The following is an 18,300-nucleotide window of genomic DNA, read 5'->3' on the forward strand; positions in this document are numbered from 1 at the left end:
GAGGACATTTTATCAGTACCAGCATAATGAGGACATTTTATTATAACGAGCATAGTGAGGACATTTTATTATAACGTGTATAGTCAGGACGTTTTAAAGAGCAAAGTGAGGAAGTTAACGAGCAGAGTGAGGATGTTTAATTATAACGAGTGTATTGAGGACATTTTATCAGTACCAGCATAATGAGGACATTTTATTATAACGAGCATAGTGAGGACATTTTATTATAACGTGTATAGTCAGGACGTTTTAAAGAGCAAAGTGAGGAAGTTAACGAGCAGAGTGAGGATGTTTAATTATAACGAGTGTGAGGACATTTTATCAGTACCAGCATAATGAGGACATTTTATTATAACGAGCATAGTGAGGACATTTTATTATAACGTGTATAGTCAGGACGTTTTAAAGAGCAAAGTGAGGAAGTTAACGAGCAGAGTGAGGATGTTTAATTATAACGAGTGTAGTGAGGACATTTTATCAGTACCAGCATAGTGAGGACATTTTATTATAATGGGCATAATGGAAACATCATTTGTAGCTGAGGTCCTGGGTGCAGCTTTGACACCAAAAGTGTGTGTGTGTGTGTGGGGGTGTGTGTGGGGGTGTGTGTGGGGGTGTGTGTGGGGGTGTGTGTGGGGGTGTGTGTGGGGGTGTGTGTGTGTGTGTGTGTGTGTGTGTGTGTGTGTGTGTGTGTGGGGGTGTGTGTGGGGGTGTGTGTGCGTGGGGGCGGGCGAGTGTGTGGCGGTGAGTGGGTGTGTTCAAGTTCAGGTTCAAGAGATTATTTGTCACATACATACACATACGGTCGTACATATATGCAGTGGAATGTCATGACACCCGGTGATTACGCACAAGCTCTATAAGCTCGAAAAATACTCAAATGTGCGTAATCGACACGCGGTGCTCGCCTGGTGGTGGCAAGGGGCGGCGCCACAATCGCGATTCTGGGTTCTATAATTATATAATAGGATTAATTGTCTGTGTGTGTGGGTGTGTGTGGGTGTGTGTGTGTGTGGGTTTAGAGTCCACCCAGGCGCTGCAGACCCCCGGGCGGGGGGGTGAGATGAAGAAGCTCAATGAGGAGATTGAGCGTCTGAAGAAGAAGCTTGCAGGTCAGTGGTAACCACCATGCACTTCAGAATTTAATGGTAGGCTAGGATAACAGCTACGCTAGGTATACTGCTACGGTAAGCATAGTGATATGATGGAGCAGTGACCACGCCCCCTGTGCCAGACTCTGATAGGCTGGAGCAGCGGCTGGAGGAAGCAGTCTCTCTGCGCCAGGACTACCAGAGCTCCGCCTCCAAACTCAAAGTCCTGGAGAAGCAGGTGAAGACTCTGAGGCAGGAGAAGGATGACGTCCACAAGGTGAGCCGGTGAACAAGGCACCAGCACTGCCTGCCTGGGACACAAAAAAACTTGTATTTTCAAATGTAATCAAGGCTGAAGAACAACTAGAGAGGAAGGGGAAGTTTAAAAAGCAGACGGCAGCATGTGGCTGTGGTGGGGCAGAGGGAGCCAGGGTTCCTGCTGATGGAAGCTCTTCTCAGACACTTCCTGACGACTCACTCGCAAAAAAAGTATTCACTTAACGCACGGTGAGCGAAGCAGGACGTCCTGTCAACATGACTTATGAACAGCATCTGACAGGAATTATTGCATTCTGTCAAAATAGTTTCATCTTTTTTCTTTGGGCTGCTCCCGTTAGGGGTGGCCACAGCGGATCATCTGCCTCCAATACCTTGTGTTCTGCGCATCTTCCTCCCTTACACCAACCGCCTGCATGTCTTCCCTCACCACATCCATAAAGCTTCTCTTAGGCCTTCCTCTTTTCCTCTTGCCAAAATAGTTTAATTTGGTGAAATGCAGTGACTCCTGAATAATTTCAAAGATGTGTTGGCTGCAAACGAGCGGTTCAGCAGCCTGGCAGTGTGTCTGCTCAACTGGATCAGGACGATGTGTAGCGGTCAACATGTTGTTAGGTTCATGAAGGGGAAGGAGGATTTGTCCACAGAAGGAACTTCCTGGTAGTCAGAGTTTGGAGTTAACCATCTGCACATACAGCTGAGTTCAGGCTTAACAACATGGAAAACACAAAGAAGATAAATGAGGCGTTGGATGATGATTGGTTTATTGTGTAATACTGAATATTAATATGCCAACTCACTGCACATGTGCTTGAAGTTGGTCAATATAATTTTTCAGGACTGGCGTCCTGGTGATGTGTGTCTATGACTAATCCAAGGCAGTTCTAAATTTTCTTCTAAAGTAGAACAAATTAAAGTACCAGCATTTTTTTTAATCCCAAATTTTTGCTGCATCCGTGCGTATGGAGGATTTAAGCACAAATCTGTGCAGTGCACTGTTCATGAATGAGGCCCACAGACTGAAAGGTTTTTAAAAGTGGTATACTTTATGCATATTATATATACACTGTATCTATCATATGTGACCCACCGCAGATTTGAGGTATATTTGGCGGCTTTAAAAAATGTGTTTTTTTCGCATCATTTGAAAGTGGAGAATCAAGAGCTTCCAAACAAGGTGTCACTTGTGCAAATCAAGTAAATATTTTAAAAGCTATAACTTGTAAATGGCAAGGGTGTGGAAAACTGTATTTCTGAGATAATCACCTCCAAAGTTTTACCCACACCAGCTTCGTTCAGCTCCCAGAATACAAATGGGGTTGGAGGGACAAACAACGCCTCATGGCTATTTAACATACCGCTGAATGGGCCAATCACCAACAGCTTTCAACAGTGTCAACAACACACAACTAATTTCTTTTTTTATTAAAAGCTTTTATTTAACAGTAAGAATATACATGTTTTATAAATGATCTTCACCTGGTCGCTCGCTTTAAAGGAAACCATCGATCGGCGTTGTTCAGCGCTGTTCTGCGTCTCATAAGTGAACTGCGTTTCCCCATATAATCTAACGGGAATATTTAACTCCACAGTTTAACATTTATCTACTATTTATAAATAAAACTCGGTTTTGAAAATATGTTAAAAGATAAAAAAACACAAAAGAACAATTATCTGGAAAAATCTCATTTTCCTTCAAGAGTGTTTTTTTCAACTTATTTGGCTGCTCCTGGAGATTTCAGAAATGTGTGAGATGGCGGGTTTTGCTGCGGTGGGACACATATATAATATACACCCTGTATCATATATAATATATACACATTGATGATATACAGTGTGATTTGTGATATAGACTAAATAGATATCCAGACACCTTGATATGATCTACAAACAAACTTAAATCTAAAGTGTTGACATTTTAATTGCAGCAAAATGAATGAATTTAAATGTCAGTGATTGTTATTGTCTGTAATTGTTCAAGCCTTAATAAGATCTATACTGGGAAAGGAAAGTTTACTTTTTCTAAATATTTCTATAAGAACAAAAGAGTTTATTTTCTAATCCTTTTAATTGTCTTGCATGTATGCCATGGATGACTTTTAACTCATTGTAATGTTTTTATGATGTCATCACCATGTCAAGAAACCTTTTAACTCTGGGACGGTCCATGTTAACTTTTGGGCGATTTAAATAGTATTTCGGGACGGTGGTGAGAAGGTTCGTCTGGAGCCCTGAGTTTATATCAACTGGCCTGTGGGGCTGTTTTTTTTCCTGAATGAACTGAATCTGAGCTGAAGGAAAATATTTAAGATTTAAACTCTCTCCACTACAAGTCTACATGCTGCATTACAAGCCTGTATATCAGGAGTGGGGGTGGGGTATGAGGCTGTAAAAGGTTTGGGAACAACCACCCTAAAGCAAGGCACCTCTCTGAGCAGCAGTTGGCCGACTCCCTGGAGCGACTACGCTCGCAGTCCAAGGAGCTGAAGGATGCGCACTCCCAGAGGAAGGTGGCGCTGCAGGAGTTCTCCGATCTCTCCGAGCGAATGGCAGAGCTTCGCTCGTCCAAGCAGCGACTCTCTCGCCAGCTCCGTGACAAGGAGGACGAGATGGAGGCGCTGGCACACAAGATGGACGCCCTGCGCCAGGAGATCCGCAAGACGGAGAAGGCCCGCAAAGAGGTGTGCTGCCAACATCTGAGCTAGGCTAGTAGTGCAGCTGTTATACAGGAAGGTAGTGTGAATCTGGGCTAAACTAGCGTGGTGCCTTTCAGTTGGAGGCGCGGCTCGAAGATGCCAAGGCGGAGGCGTCCAAAGAGAAGAAGCTTCGTGAACACAGCGAGAGCTACTCCAAGCAGCTGGAGAGTGAGCTGGAGATGCTAAAGGTCAGAGGTCACACGCTGCAGATGGTTCTTCAGAGTTTGTGCCAGCAACCCACTAGGTGGCACTGACCTCCTGTTTCCCCCCAGGTGAAGCAGGGCAGCGGACGGTGGGGCAGCGGCGGGGCCGAGTCCCAGCAAGAGGTCTCCAGGGTGAAATCAGAGCTGGACAAGAAGGGTCTGTTCTACGAGGAGGAGCTGGCACGGCGCGAGGCGTCCTCCTCCGCCGAGCTGAAGAACCTCCGCAAGGAGCTGCAGGACTCGGAGAGCCAGCAGCTGAGCCTCCACAAGGAGCTGCTGCAGCTGCAGGACAAGCTGGACAAGAGCCGAAGAGACAGGTGGGCACCCAGGCCAGGCTCTGTCTGAGGCTAGGCTAATGCTAACCCTGTCACTATTATTTACAGCCAGCAGTCATACTAAACTTTAATGGTCCTGGATACCAGACATGTTCACCTGCATTCAAACCAATACTTACATGCCATACTAGCTTTTATCCCTGCTAGAGGGATGCCTTTTCTTTATCAATTTTCAATCTTGGGCTTACGAAGAAGATGTTTTGAAAGAAAATTAAAAAACCTTTTTTACAGACAGAAAGGGCCAAAATACAGGAGGCTTGTTGGGGTTCCCTGTCTCCTCCTGTGTCTCAGTGTGGATGTTTATGTTCCGTGTTTTTATATTACATTTATTTCCCATATAAAATATTAACATGGAGCATCCCATCTCCCTTACCTGACCTTACGTTGAAGTTCACGGGTGATGTCATATTTTGAAGTGGGCATGGCTCATTACAAATATGAGTCCAGCTATAACAGGGTTAGGGTCAGAAACAGAAAGAAAGTAGTAGTTAAATAGAGCTGCTGCATTCCACACATTCCACTGGGCATGAACCCTGCTAACTAACACAACCTACTGTGTGTGTGTGTGTGTGTGTGTGTGTGTGTGTGTGTGTGTGTGTGTGTGTTCAGACAAGCCGAGGTGGACGAAGCTGTGGGCGTGGTAAAAGAAAAGTATGAGAGAGAACGAAGTTTTCTGAGCGATGAAAACCTCAAACTGACGACAGAGACGGACAAGGTGAGAAAAGTCACATTAACTAGTCCTATCTAGTTCTAGTGCCATATCTAGAAACTAGAACTTGAGCCGGGGCAAAAGCACGGAAACTATAATCGTTCAAGGAAGACGTTTTCACACTGCAGGAAGTTATAAAAACCATTGGAGGAACCAACTTTGTTTTGTGTCTTCACTGGTAACTGTTAAAACACCGTTCTTCAAATTTCAACTGAAGAACCAAGAGAAACATGCAGTCACGTAAATGCACATTGATTGGTCCAGACCAGACCTAAGGCTACACAGACTGTAGCAGTGGAAAACAGTCCCAAACATGTTCCGTCTTTGTGACCTCACACATGGAGTTGTCTTGGAGCTCTTCAGCAACGGGTCTGAATCATGTCCATTTTATTTTAGTCCCAAAAGTTAAAAAAGTTGATGAAATGTCTGTGAGGGACATGCAATGTTGAATCCGTATGAATGGAAGTGTGTTGACAGGGACCTGACAGGAAGTAGACAGGGACCTGACAGGAAGTAGACAAGGACCTGACCGGAAGTGGACAGACCCCTTAAACATTAAAAAATGTATAACATGCAACAAGTGTATTGAATTGTATTCGTAATTCTGCGTTTAGCCAGGACTCGGAAAACTCGAGGTAGTACGTCAGCTGATGCTGCATTTAGAGGAAACTCGAAAAATTGTGCCTTGTTTTACTAGTAACTAGCAACATTTTAGACTTTCTAATACCCCTTTCCCACTGCACCACTGATGGCATTTGTCACAAGTGTGAAAAGAAAACCCACAAATGGTAAAATGACCCTGCAACAGACCCGGGTTCCAATCGGCTCCACCTCAGATCGGCTTTGATATGAACAGGACACCCGGGTCGACCCGCTTATTTTGGCTCTTTCACCTGCGCGATGCGACACGTGTTGAAATTGTGAATACTGCCGGATAAGGAATGTCTGTGTATCGTTCGATATCATATCATATCCCATTTAGAATCCATAATCAGAAGTTATTGACTTTTTTCCACATGGGGGACCATGAAATGTTGTGAGTGTAGGGATCGAACCATGGGGACCACAGTGGTGAACCCCCACGCTCCCCACTGGTGCCCGGCAGCATGAAGAATCCATGCTCCATGCTGCTTCTACTGTGGTGTTGGGTTGTTCACCAACGATCCGATTCTTTTGAACGACTAAAATGATTTTTTTTTCTCCAAGATTTACAGTTTTATGTCGTTGTTTAAGTTGCTGTCTCCTCTACTGTTTTCTTCCCAATCACACTGGAACGATGACGCGCCCCTTTTCCAATGTGTTGAACGTGACACCAGAAAAAATGGCAATGGCAAAGGTATCAATTGCCTATTTTAAGCGGGTTGATGCCCCCATCACTGCAAAAGGAGAGTGATAGAAGAAAGAATCCTAGAGAGAGAGAGAGAGAGAGAGAGAGAGAGAGAGAGAGAGAGAGAGAGAGAGAGAGAGAGAGAGAGAGAGAGAGAGAGAGAGAGAGAGAGAGAGAGAGAGAGAGAGAGAGAGAGAGAGAGAGAGAGAGAGAGAGAGAGAGAGAGAGAGAGAGAGAGTTTTGTTTTTCGACGTTTTATTATTATTTCCCCACTTTTTCTACTTCACCATGTTCCCACCAATCACTTTTTACGAAATTTGGCCATTCATAGACATTGGCCTCGATTCTCTAAATCTAAAATTGCGGTCCAATCAGACCAGGCGTCTAGCACCACCAACAGGTCAAAGTTGCACTTTTTCCAGGGCTATACATCGTACTCCGTACGTCCCACCATCACAGCCTTGGTGTCATATCATGCGTCTCATGATCTACCACTTTTGCGCTGACACCATTGTCTTCCTTTAATCTGATTTGCCACTATTTTGAATTTTCTGAAAAACAATCTTTCGACATCTCCGAGGCCATTTGTCCAATTTCAACCGAACCAACCTTCAAGTTTAAGTTCAATATTTGTCACTTATAGAATCAGAAACAGTCTTTATTCATCACGCAACACACCACACTATAACACATGCTTGCACACACACACACACACGCACATGCTTTGATGGTGGCCGGTGAAATGGATTCTCTGCTTTTGACCCATCCTGGCTTGTCCTTCCTCCGGGGGCACAGCAGGAGCAGTGGGCAGCGTACGTGGACGCGCCCGGGGACCAGGTGATAAATGTCCATCGCTGGTCAGACGATGATGGGTGCAGGTTTTTGGTGGGGGTCCTTACAGACGTGAGGTGGAGGAAACCCCATGTGAGCATGGGGAGAACATGCAAACTCCACCCGGAAAGGCTCCTATTTGGGAGATAACCCACCAGAGCACGGTGCCAACAGCGCCCCAGGCGGGAATCGAACCCAGGACCTTCTTGCTGTGAGGCAGCAGTGCAATGCACTGCGCCACCGTGCCACGTATTATATATACATACGGTCATACATTGTTAAATTCCAATGCACTTCCCTCTATAAAAGTCATCCATAGAGTTTTGAAATTCATCTCAATATGGCCACTACAGGTGCAAACGTATTGTGGGCATAAACAGGAAGTAGGCGTATCTTCAGAACACCTGGTCCAATTTTCACAAGTCCTTTTCTCTGCTGAATCTACTGCCACTTGTTGCATCCAGTTGGCCTAAAGGAGGCGCTACACCACAAAATTTGTGAAAATGGTCACTACTCCTAGACCGTGTGTCTGATTTTAATGCAACCAACCTTAGGACACTTGGGTCTGAAGGTTCTATTGGCTCAAGAAGGATGAAGTCGATTGGCGGACATTTCTGCCACCAGGGGGCACTGCAGTCATTATCGAATGTTGCAACATGAAATTGACCAAATTTCCCATGCGGTGTGACCTACAATCATGTGTGGTGTCATATGAAGCAGCTCCTCATTGCAAATAGATTTTCTGGAGCCATTTTGAATTGTATGGAAAAACCTACTTTGGACATGTGCTATTAGGCCATTTTTCCAATTTCCACCAAACCTGGTTTATTGGAATCTTTGGACCTTTATTGTTCAAAGTTCCCAAACAAGTTACAAGGCGTAGCTTGTAAACGCTAAGTCCAATGTGAACCAAACATGCCTATTTAGACTCTGCACAGTATTTTACATTAGAATCATTGTGTTTGAGTCACACAGGTCAAGCCGTGTGACGGCCAGAGGTCATAGGGCGTGCATGTATTGATCCTTGAAATCACACTTTTCACATGGCCATATCTCACATCCTGTTTGTCTTATGATCATGAATTTAGTGTCAGATGATCCAGCTTCTCATGGCCTCCAACTGTGCCAAAAAACATTGCTTGCTAGGGGGTTGCTTTTCTGATATTTAGACTTTAATGAAAATCCATTTTTTTCTATTACCTACTAGGCCATTGGTCCAACTTTCTCTAAACCAGCCAGCACGTTGGCTCTTTGGTTAGTACTGTTGCCTCACAGCAAGAAGTCGTGGGTTTGAATCCCAGTCGTCCCAACTCCTCTCTGTGTGGCATGTTCTCACTGTGTTTGTAGGTTTCCTCCCACCATCTTCTCTACATGTATGTTCGGGGCTAACACTCGTTTCAGTGACCCTGGCCAAGGCACCGGCGGAAGAGCTAGAGTTGGTCCCCGGGTGCTGCACTGTGGCTGCCCACTGCTCCTCGGTGTAGGATGGGTGAAATGCAGGACATAAATTTCAGTTGTCCAATTTTCTGTTGCATTTTTTAACCTTTATTGTTCAAATAATCAAAAGAGTAGCGAAAGTCCAAACAATATGGCCACCACAGACATAAATGTATTGACGAAAACGCAGCATAGAGAGGAAGTAGGCGTAGCTTGTAAACGCTTAATCCAATGTGAACCAAACATGCCTATTTAGACTCGGCCCACTATTTTACATATATTCAGTATATTCAGATATATTCATTTTGGGTCATGCGGGTCAAGCCATGTGACGACTGGAGATCACAGAGTGCGCAAAAACAGATGCAGCAATCGCTTTCTCATAGACTAATGGTCGCATTCTCAAACATAAGCATCATTTGCATGTTTTTCTCTTTGGTCCAACTTCTTCAGCGATGCATCGCTGCTGCCTCGCTGGAGGTCAGGCCCTTGGGGTCCTGCTTGCGCTTGACACCTGCTCATTGCTGCCCCCAGCTATATTAATAATTGTTTTAGTTAGTCTCGTTGAGATTCAGACTCATTCTTTACAGCAGAGACCAGGAGCAGAAAACACAAACACAGAATATAAAACCACATTGAGAAGTAGAACAATGATACAAATCAGCTTCCTGACCCAGAGTTTTAACCTTCTCTTTAAATTAGTTGTATCTATTCCTAATTAGGCTAGCGGACTGACAATGGGGACGTGGATTATCACATGTGTTTTCCTGCCATAGACATCAATGGACTTCCTGTTGTTTGCAACTTAACCCTGGCTGCCTGCAGACTGTGAAGCTAGTAGACATCATCACTGTACAACTGTACATATATAACTGTCTGTCTCTCTCCACCTGTCTCCCCCAGCTGCTCAGCAGGGTGGAGCTTGTCTCCTCCCAGAAGCGTCAGCTGGAGGAGGAGCTGGATTCACTTTGTTCTAAGAAGGAGAGCCTGTCGCACTGGGAGGCTCAGATCGCAGAGATCATCCAGTGGTGAGTTAGCCATCTGAATCCGTTTTGTTTTATCCTGGCTCTCATGCCCCTTTTTCACCAACGCGAACCTAGTGCTGGTTCTTGGCTGGTGCTAGTGCAGGTGGTTCAACTTGCAAACCTCCTCAGACATGGTTTGCTTTTCCATGGGAAAACGGGCCCGAGAGCCACATCATTACGTCACTGTAGACGTCTGCATACGCCGCCACCTTTTCATCAGGATGGGGGACTATTATTATTATTATTATAAGGGGTCCAGTTGGCATAATGTTCCGGGTAAATTCTCTTGTTGTTCTTCTCTTGTTTGAACCAGTATGCCATTACTGAAAAACCGAACAACTTTGACCCAAAATATTCAGCTGGTGCTGCTTGACTGACATGGCACTATTCTGAAACAAAATGAAGGCGATGAGATTTAGAATAAGACGCATTATGACATCGTCATACTATTTACTATAAATGTGCAGGTTCTGATTCAGAATGTACATTGGCACCGTGTCCAGTGTGCGGTGTAGACTCTGTCACTCTGTAGTGGCTAGAGATTACAAACTATATGTTTACCTGTATATTTATGTGCTTTCTTACCTGGTAGGTGTCTGTGGATCTGTTCCATTGATAATTAATCCCTTTGGTCCCCATTACTTAAATAAAAAATAGTCCACAAAAACTTGTCACAAAGTCGAGTCCCCGTCCACTCCACTAGATTGTGAGGCTGAGTGATGCATTCAAGATCCAGCAGTCTGTCGTAAAAATAGAAGCCGTGCAATGGTAATTACTCACAGGAATACGGCTCTGGTACAGCCGGTGTGGGCAGGGCCCATTGTTCTGAAACCCAATAATACAAAAAAAGCGATGATTGAGGATTGCTTATGTTATTTGGAGAGAGGAAAGACTGCACATGTGAAAAGCAGCGTATTAAGGGAGTGTATTAAGATTCACCAACTAACACACACTGGGAGGCTCAGATTGCAGAGATCATCCAGTGGTGAGTTAGCTCTAATTATTACAAACCAACACTAACAAGTACTAAGTAAGACACTGACTAGCGTGAACTTAGTGCCTAGTTAAATGCTAGGTAATGCTAGTTTGGTGTGGCTTTGAGCCCTAATTATCCTGAGGTTAGGGTTTATCCAAAAGGTACAAGCGCTTTGCCTGCCTGCCATCTGCATCGGAGCGCAGGGAGGACAGGGAGAGGTAGAACGAGTGGAGGACATTCCTTTTCCGGAGGTAGAGAGTGTGGGACAGGTTGAAAATGAATCACACTGTTTATTAACTTTGAGTGAGGGTTACTGGGGATGGGGGATCTGTACACAGAGGGAACCGAGGCCATCCAGGAGAGGCGGGGAGATGGGGAGTGAAGCGCTGGTCTAAAAAACGATTTGGTTGCCTACCTACTGCCTTTTCCAGATATTTTTTACAACCGTAACACTGAATTTTTATCCAGCAGTGTTTGGGATTCCATGTGGGAAAGGGACTTTCGACTTGAATAGACATAAGACAGAATGAAAATTCATTAAAACTAAGTGGAGGTGTGTTGCACCACTTGGATGAGTAAACCTTAGATTAATTAAATAAAACCAAGATTTAGATCTAGATTTAAATCAGGATGTGCTCGGCTAGGCTACTGTAATACCCTTTTCCCACTGCGCCGATAACCCCGGTTACACCCGGTATTTGTCATCAGTGGGAAAGGTAACACCCGGGTTTCAGCCCCAAGTCAAATGACCCTACAATAAACACAGGCTTTTATGGGCTCCAGCGCCGATCGGCTCTGTTAACAGGATACCCGGGTCGACCCGCTGATTTTGGCCCCTTTATCGGCGCGATGCGACACACGTTGAAGTCCCGGATGATTTATATACGACACATCCAAAATCACAATGAAAAGTTATTGACTTTTTTCCCCCATGGAGAACCATGAAATGTTGTGAGTGTGGGGATGGCTCCTTGGGGACCACAGCGGAGACCCCGAACGCTCCCTGCCGGGCTCCGAGCCACTCCAGCATTGCCCCAAGCCGCTCTCCAAACTGGGTTAGACCGGTGCGCACACTGCACACAATCCTTAGCAATCCTTGGTAGATATCCCATTCTTCTGAACGCCTCCTTTGTAGCAACGAAGGGAACCAAATCTCGCTGAGTGATGAGGTACCTTTTCCAAGTTTTACAGATTTTGGTTGTTGTTTGTTTCAGTTGCTGTCTCCTCTACTGTTTTTTCCCCAATCACACTGAAAACATGATATGCCCCTTTTTGGGGGTGTTCGTGATGTTGAACATTAGACACCAGAAAAAAAAAAGTGAGCACATTTCTCCTGGCAATGGGAAAGAGGTCAATTGCCTGCTGTAAAAACGGCATACGGGGTAACAAATCACAGCAAACAGGAAGTTAAAAGTCCTGGTTCGTTGGAAAAGGTCAAAGGTAGGAGACAGGAAGTTGTTTATACTGTGAATCAACCAGGAAGCCCCGCCCATTTGTCACTCTATAGAAAGGCAGGTTCCAACAACATGGATCTGACATTGTTATTGTATCAATATCCACGTTTCCCATCATTTAATTATCCTAAAACTTAGAGCACTGCATTTCTTGAGTGGTTAATGTGTGTGTGTGTGTGTGGGTGTGTGTGTGTGTGTGTGTGTGTGTGTGTGTGTGTGGGTGTGGGGGGGGGGGGGGGGGGATTCAGGGTGAGTGATGAGAAGGATGCCAGAGGTTATCTTCAGGCTCTGGCTTCCAAGATGGCTGACGAGCTGGAGTCACTGCGGAGCTGCAGCATGGGTAGCAGGACGCTGGTAATGCACATGCACACTCTGTAATACACACACTGTAACACACACACACTGTAACACAGACACACTGTAACACACATACTATCACCCACACTGTAACACACACACACACTGTTAAAAACACGCACACTCTGTAACACACACACACTGTAACGCACATACTATCACACACACTGTAACCCACACTGTAACACACACACATGCACACCCTGTAACACACACACATACACTGTAACACACAACAACAACCCACACTGTTATCCACACTGTAACACACATACTATCACCCACACTGTAACACACACACACTGTTAAAAACACGCACACTCTGTAACACACACACACTGTAACGCACATACTATCACACACACTGTAACCCACACTGTAACACACACACATGCACACCCTGTAACACACACACATACACTGTAACACACAACAACAACCCACACTGTTATCCACACTGTGACACACACACTGTAACATTGTAGCACACACATTGTAACTCACGCTCTAACTCACACTATAACACACACTGGGCAACCCACACACTGTTACTCACACCATGTAACCCACACTGTAACCTCCACACTGTAACACACACACTGTAACCCACATGTTGTAACCCCCACTGTAACACACACACACACACACACACACTGTATCACACATACTGTAAGACTCTCTGTAACCCACAATGTAACACACACTCTGTAACACAGACACTGTAACCCACACTGTAACACAGACATTGTAACACACACTGTAACCCACACTGTAACATACACACACACACACACACACACACACACACACACACACACACACACACTGTAACCCACACTGTAACACACACACACACACACACACACTGTAATACAGACTGTAACACACACCCTGTAACCCACACCCTGTAACACACACACACACTTTAACACACACACCCTGTAACCTACACCCTGGAACCCACACACTGTAACCAGCACAGTAACACACGCTGTAACCCACACTGTAACACACACTGTCACCCACACTGTAACACACACACACACACATACACACACTGTAATACAGACTGTAACCCACACCCTGTAACCCACACACTGTAACCCACACACTGTAACCCACACTGTAACACACACACACACACAGTGTCAAGTCGCTTTACACTGAATCTGACAAACAGGAAGTCTCATCACATGCTGTTACTTACAAAATGAATAGGCCCCGCCCCTCTTACATAAGCCCCACCCATTTATCAGGATGCGTTGAAGCACTTAGACCGGAAGCCACTGTTGCTAAGCAACTGGCAAGCCAGTTTTATGGAAACTGGGACAAAATTATAATAATTTTGTATTAATAACTTATTTATATCAAATAATGGTGTTATTAACCACTGTAATAAATCACTTTTTATACAAATGTGTGGGTTTATTATTCAACTTCTCTGGACACTTGCACTTTGACGGCCACGAGGGCAGTTCAGTGTAAAGCGGCTTCACACAACGTTTCTTCACGTAGTTGTAGCTGTTTTTACATTTACATAAATGACCCAGACTTCTTTTCACTCTAAAAAGCCTCAGTCAGACTCTGGAGTGGCCACGCCCCCTCAGAAAGTCTTGCCTCCTGGTGGTGGAGACAGGAGGGTGAGTGAGTCTCAAAGCCCCGCCAACTTAGAGCTTTGCAATGCATGCTGGGAATGGCCATATCTTCATGACCAACCATCACATGACTGGACTCTGATTGGCTGCTCAATCCTGTCCACTGCCTCTAGAGGCCAGGAGAGCCAGACAGGAAGTGAACATGGTTCTGCTTCCTGCAGCCATTCACCATCAAGGACTTTCATAAATCACCATGGCTCTTACTGGTTCTCACAGTTCTGACTGGTTTTATGTGGTCCTGACTGGTTCTGGCTGGTTCCGTGTGGTTCTGCTGGTACAGGACCCACTGTGGAAGGTCCGTCGGAGCCAGAAGTTGGACATGTCAGCTCGGCTTGAGCTGCAGTCGGCGCTGGAGGCGGAGATCCGGGCCAAGCAGCTGGTCCAGGAGGAACTGCGCAGGGTCAAGGCTGCCAACATCTCCTTGGAGAGGTGAGTCGTGTTTGCTCCAGGACCAGGGTAGCGTGGAACCCTGCTCACCTGCTTACCCCGTACCTGGGTCACTGCCAACACAGTTCAGTGTGTAGAGCGTTAAAGGTCAGAGGTCGCAGTCCATTGTGTTGTCTCTCAACGGCGTAAAGGTCAAAGGTCTAAAGGTAAGTTTAAGGAAGGCTCTAAGTTCAAGTTCAAGGTGATGGGGTCAGAGGTCACACTCAGTGTTTCTCCCTTAGTAAGCTGAAGGAGAAGGAGGAGTCCAGCGGGGAGATGCTGCAGCAGATGGAGAACCTGAAGAAGCAGCTGGAGGAACGATCCCACCCTGACAAAGGTCTGGAGATGCTCCTCCTGCTCCTTTCTATTTTCTCACTTAATGAATTGAAGCTGCAAGTTTGTCTCTTCAGTAAGCTGCCTCTCAGTAAACTCTCCCTCCCTCCCTCTCCCCACCCCCCTATCCCTCCCTCTCCCCCCACACACCCCCCCACCTCCCCTCACTCTCTCCATCTCTCTCCCTTCCTCCCACTCTCCCCCCACACTCCCCTCCACTTCCTCCCCTCACGCTCTCCCTCTATCTCCCTCCCTCCCCCTCTCCCGTCCACATTCTCTCTCCCTCCCTTGCACTCTCCCCCCACACTCTCCCATCCACCTCCTCCCCTCACTCTCTCCATCTCTCCCTCTCTCTCCCCCCTTTCTACCTACTCTCTCCCTCTCTCTCCCTCCCTCCCTCTCTCCACCCACACTTTATCTCTGTCCCCCCCTTCCTCCCCTCACTCTCTCCATCTCTCTCTCTTTCAGGTCTGAAGCTGTCTGACTTCCATGACTCCATATTTGAATACTTCAACACGTCTCCTCTAGCCCACGACCTCACCTTCAGAGTGAGTCTGTCTGTGTGTCTCTGTCTGTGTGTCTCTGTCTGTGTGTCTCTGTCTGTGTGTCTCTGTCTGTGTGTCTCTGTCTGTCTGTCTGTCTGTCTGTCTGTCTGTCTGTCTGTCTGTCTGTCTGTCTGTCTGTCTGTCTCCTCTGCCTTGTCTGTATCTGTCTGCCTGCCTCTCTGCCTGCCTCTCTGCCTGTCTTTCTGTGTGCCTGTCTGCTTGCTCCTGGTTCTCAATGCTTCTGGTTCTGTGCAGACCAGCGCTGATGGAGACTCTTCTTCTCTGAAAGCAGAAAGTAGCACTGCTGAGCACCAGGTACCACACACACACAATCTAATACACACACACATGCTAATACACACTAATACACACACACATGCTAATACACACTAATACACACACACGGTAATACACACTAATAAACACAAACATGCTAATACAGACAAACATGCTAATACACACACACACACACTAATGCACACTAATACACACACATGCTAATTCACACTATTATACACACATATGGTAATACACACTAATACACACAAACATGCTAATACATACACACACACGTTAATACACACACACACATGCTAATACATACTAATACACACAAGCTAATAAACACACACACATGCTAATACACGAATACACAAACACAAGCTAATTCACACTAATACACCCACTTATGGTAATACACACTTATATGCACGCACACATGTAATACACACATTCACGCTACAGGCCTCTACATACTAGGTCTAGAGGTCTCTGTGTACTAGGAATAAAGTCCTCTATGTACATGGACTAAAGTTCTCTACGTACTAGGACTAAAGGACTCTACTTACTAGGACTAATGGCCTCTACGTACTAGGACTAAAGGCCTCTACTAAGTAGGAAGAAAGGCATCTGCAAACTAGGACTAAAGTCCTCTACGTACTACAAGTACTCCTCACTTAAAGACCGAGTTCCTTTCCTAGGACCAGATGCTTGATGCTTAGACGCCGTGGTATTGCACGCAGCACACAACGTTAGACAGGTAAATCGTTAAGTGGGGAATACCTGTATAACTAAAGGCCTCTAGGTACGAGGATTAAAGGCATCTGTGTACTAGGACTAAAGTCCTCTACGTACTAAGACTAAAGGCCTCTACGTACTAGGACTTAAGTCCTGTGCATACTAGGAATAAAGGCCTCTACGTACTAGGAATAAAGGCCTCTACGTACTAAGAATAAAGGCCTCTACGTACTAAGAATAAAGGCCTCTACGTACTTGGAATAAAGGCCTCTACGTACTAGGAATAAAGGCCTCTACGTACTAGGAATAAAGGCCTCTACGTACTAAGAATAAAGGCCTCTACATACTAGGAATTAAGGCCTCCAGGACTAGGAATAAAGGCCTCTACGTACTAGAACTAAAGTTCTCTACATACTGCTACTAAAGCCCTCTACGTACTAGGACTAAAGGCCTCTACGTACTAGAACTAAAGAACTACGTATTTAGACTAAAGGCCTCTACGTACTAGGAATGATACATTTACCTACTAGGACTAAAGGCATCTACATACTAAGACTTAAGGACTCTACATATTAGGACTAAAGGATTCTACTACTAGGACCAAAGTACTATGAACTAGGACTAAAGGCCTCTACGTACTAGGACTAAGCACAGTTGTCACGTACATGCAGCGCTGGATGCCGCCTGGATGTTGCGCAGCATTGATTGGAGGTGGAGCTAAGACAGGTGTGAATGTTCAGGAATGTTGTGGGACATCGTCATTCTTTTAGGATGCTCAGCATAAAGCCTTTAAGCTTACCAGACAGCATTGTGCGCATTTATTGAAATGTGTTACTAACAGGATTAATTTACATGAAGTGTTGTTAAGGGTAAGAACTGGAATGTCCGGAATAATTTGTGATTTTAATGTACAACAAGGCGGTGTCAGTGGAATGTCTGAACTTGTAAATTCACATTTTTATCTGTTAATGGACTCTACAGGGTTAAAACAAGTTCAACAAAGTTCTTTGTATTCTTTCAAAACTCGAGCAAAACTTATTAGTTCTGAAAGATGCACACTCATCAAGAAGTCTTACTGTTCCAAAATAATGTAAGATAGTACTTATTTAGTACCACAGTAGTACGAAATAATAGTACTTTATTGTTCCACCGAAGGAGAAATTCAGGGAAGATCGGAACTGCACAGCAGACCGCGAACTGCGTTAGCGCCAGGTCTATTCAGCCATACATCAAGATTAACTGGCTGTTACTATTAACAATACGTTTTCTAAAAACCAAAATGAGGATAAGATGGGGGTGAAATTATTCAAATGTATTATTGAGCGCTAGCTCTCCGAAACATTAAAAGCAGCAGCCCTTCCTCCTTGTCATCAATCTCCTGCGTCAATATCTTCATTTTCAAATGGACATCATTCATCCCTGTATTTCCTGCTATGTGACTATCGGACAACACAAACTGGTGTTTGTTTTGCCAGGAGGAAGAAGGAGAAAGGAGCAGGAGAAAAGAGGAGAACTGGCAGTATGGTGTAGTGATATTCCATATACAGCAGCACTTGTAGTAGTAGTTGTCACAGGTCTATGGCACAGTGATATACAATATATACAGT

The 18,300-nt window shown here is 45.1% G+C and overlaps 1 protein-coding gene across 4 annotated transcripts in view; it reads left to right on the forward strand.

The window, feature by feature from the left end:
* cdc42bpb (CDC42 binding protein kinase beta (DMPK-like)) overlaps positions 1 to 18,300 on the forward strand; it is a 75,801-nt gene that overhangs the window by 24,792 nt on the left and 32,709 nt on the right. For 3 of the 4 annotated variants that reach the window (XM_080024297.1, XM_080024299.1, XM_080024300.1), the window contains exons 10-21: positions 1,023 to 1,112; positions 1,235 to 1,368; positions 3,806 to 4,048; positions 4,141 to 4,251; positions 4,336 to 4,583; positions 5,211 to 5,316; positions 9,809 to 9,933; positions 12,609 to 12,714; positions 14,653 to 14,801; positions 15,041 to 15,135; positions 15,600 to 15,679; positions 15,932 to 15,991. In XM_080024297.1, coding sequence (XP_079880423.1) covers positions 1,023 to 1,112; positions 1,235 to 1,368; positions 3,806 to 4,048; positions 4,141 to 4,251; positions 4,336 to 4,583; positions 5,211 to 5,316; positions 9,809 to 9,933; positions 12,609 to 12,714; positions 14,653 to 14,801; positions 15,041 to 15,135; positions 15,600 to 15,679; positions 15,932 to 15,991 — 1,547 coding nt within the window. The remainder of the gene's footprint in view (positions 1 to 1,022; positions 1,113 to 1,234; positions 1,369 to 3,805; positions 4,049 to 4,140; positions 4,252 to 4,335; positions 4,584 to 5,210; positions 5,317 to 9,808; positions 9,934 to 12,608; positions 12,715 to 14,652; positions 14,802 to 15,040; positions 15,136 to 15,599; positions 15,680 to 15,931; positions 15,992 to 18,300) is intronic. The other variant, XM_080024298.1, reaches the window with a different exon arrangement.

The sequence above is a fragment of the Zeus faber genome, assembly GCF_960531495.2.
Source record: "Zeus faber genome assembly, chromosome: 2".
NCBI classification, from domain to species: domain Eukaryota; kingdom Metazoa; phylum Chordata; class Actinopteri; order Zeiformes; family Zeidae; genus Zeus; species Zeus faber.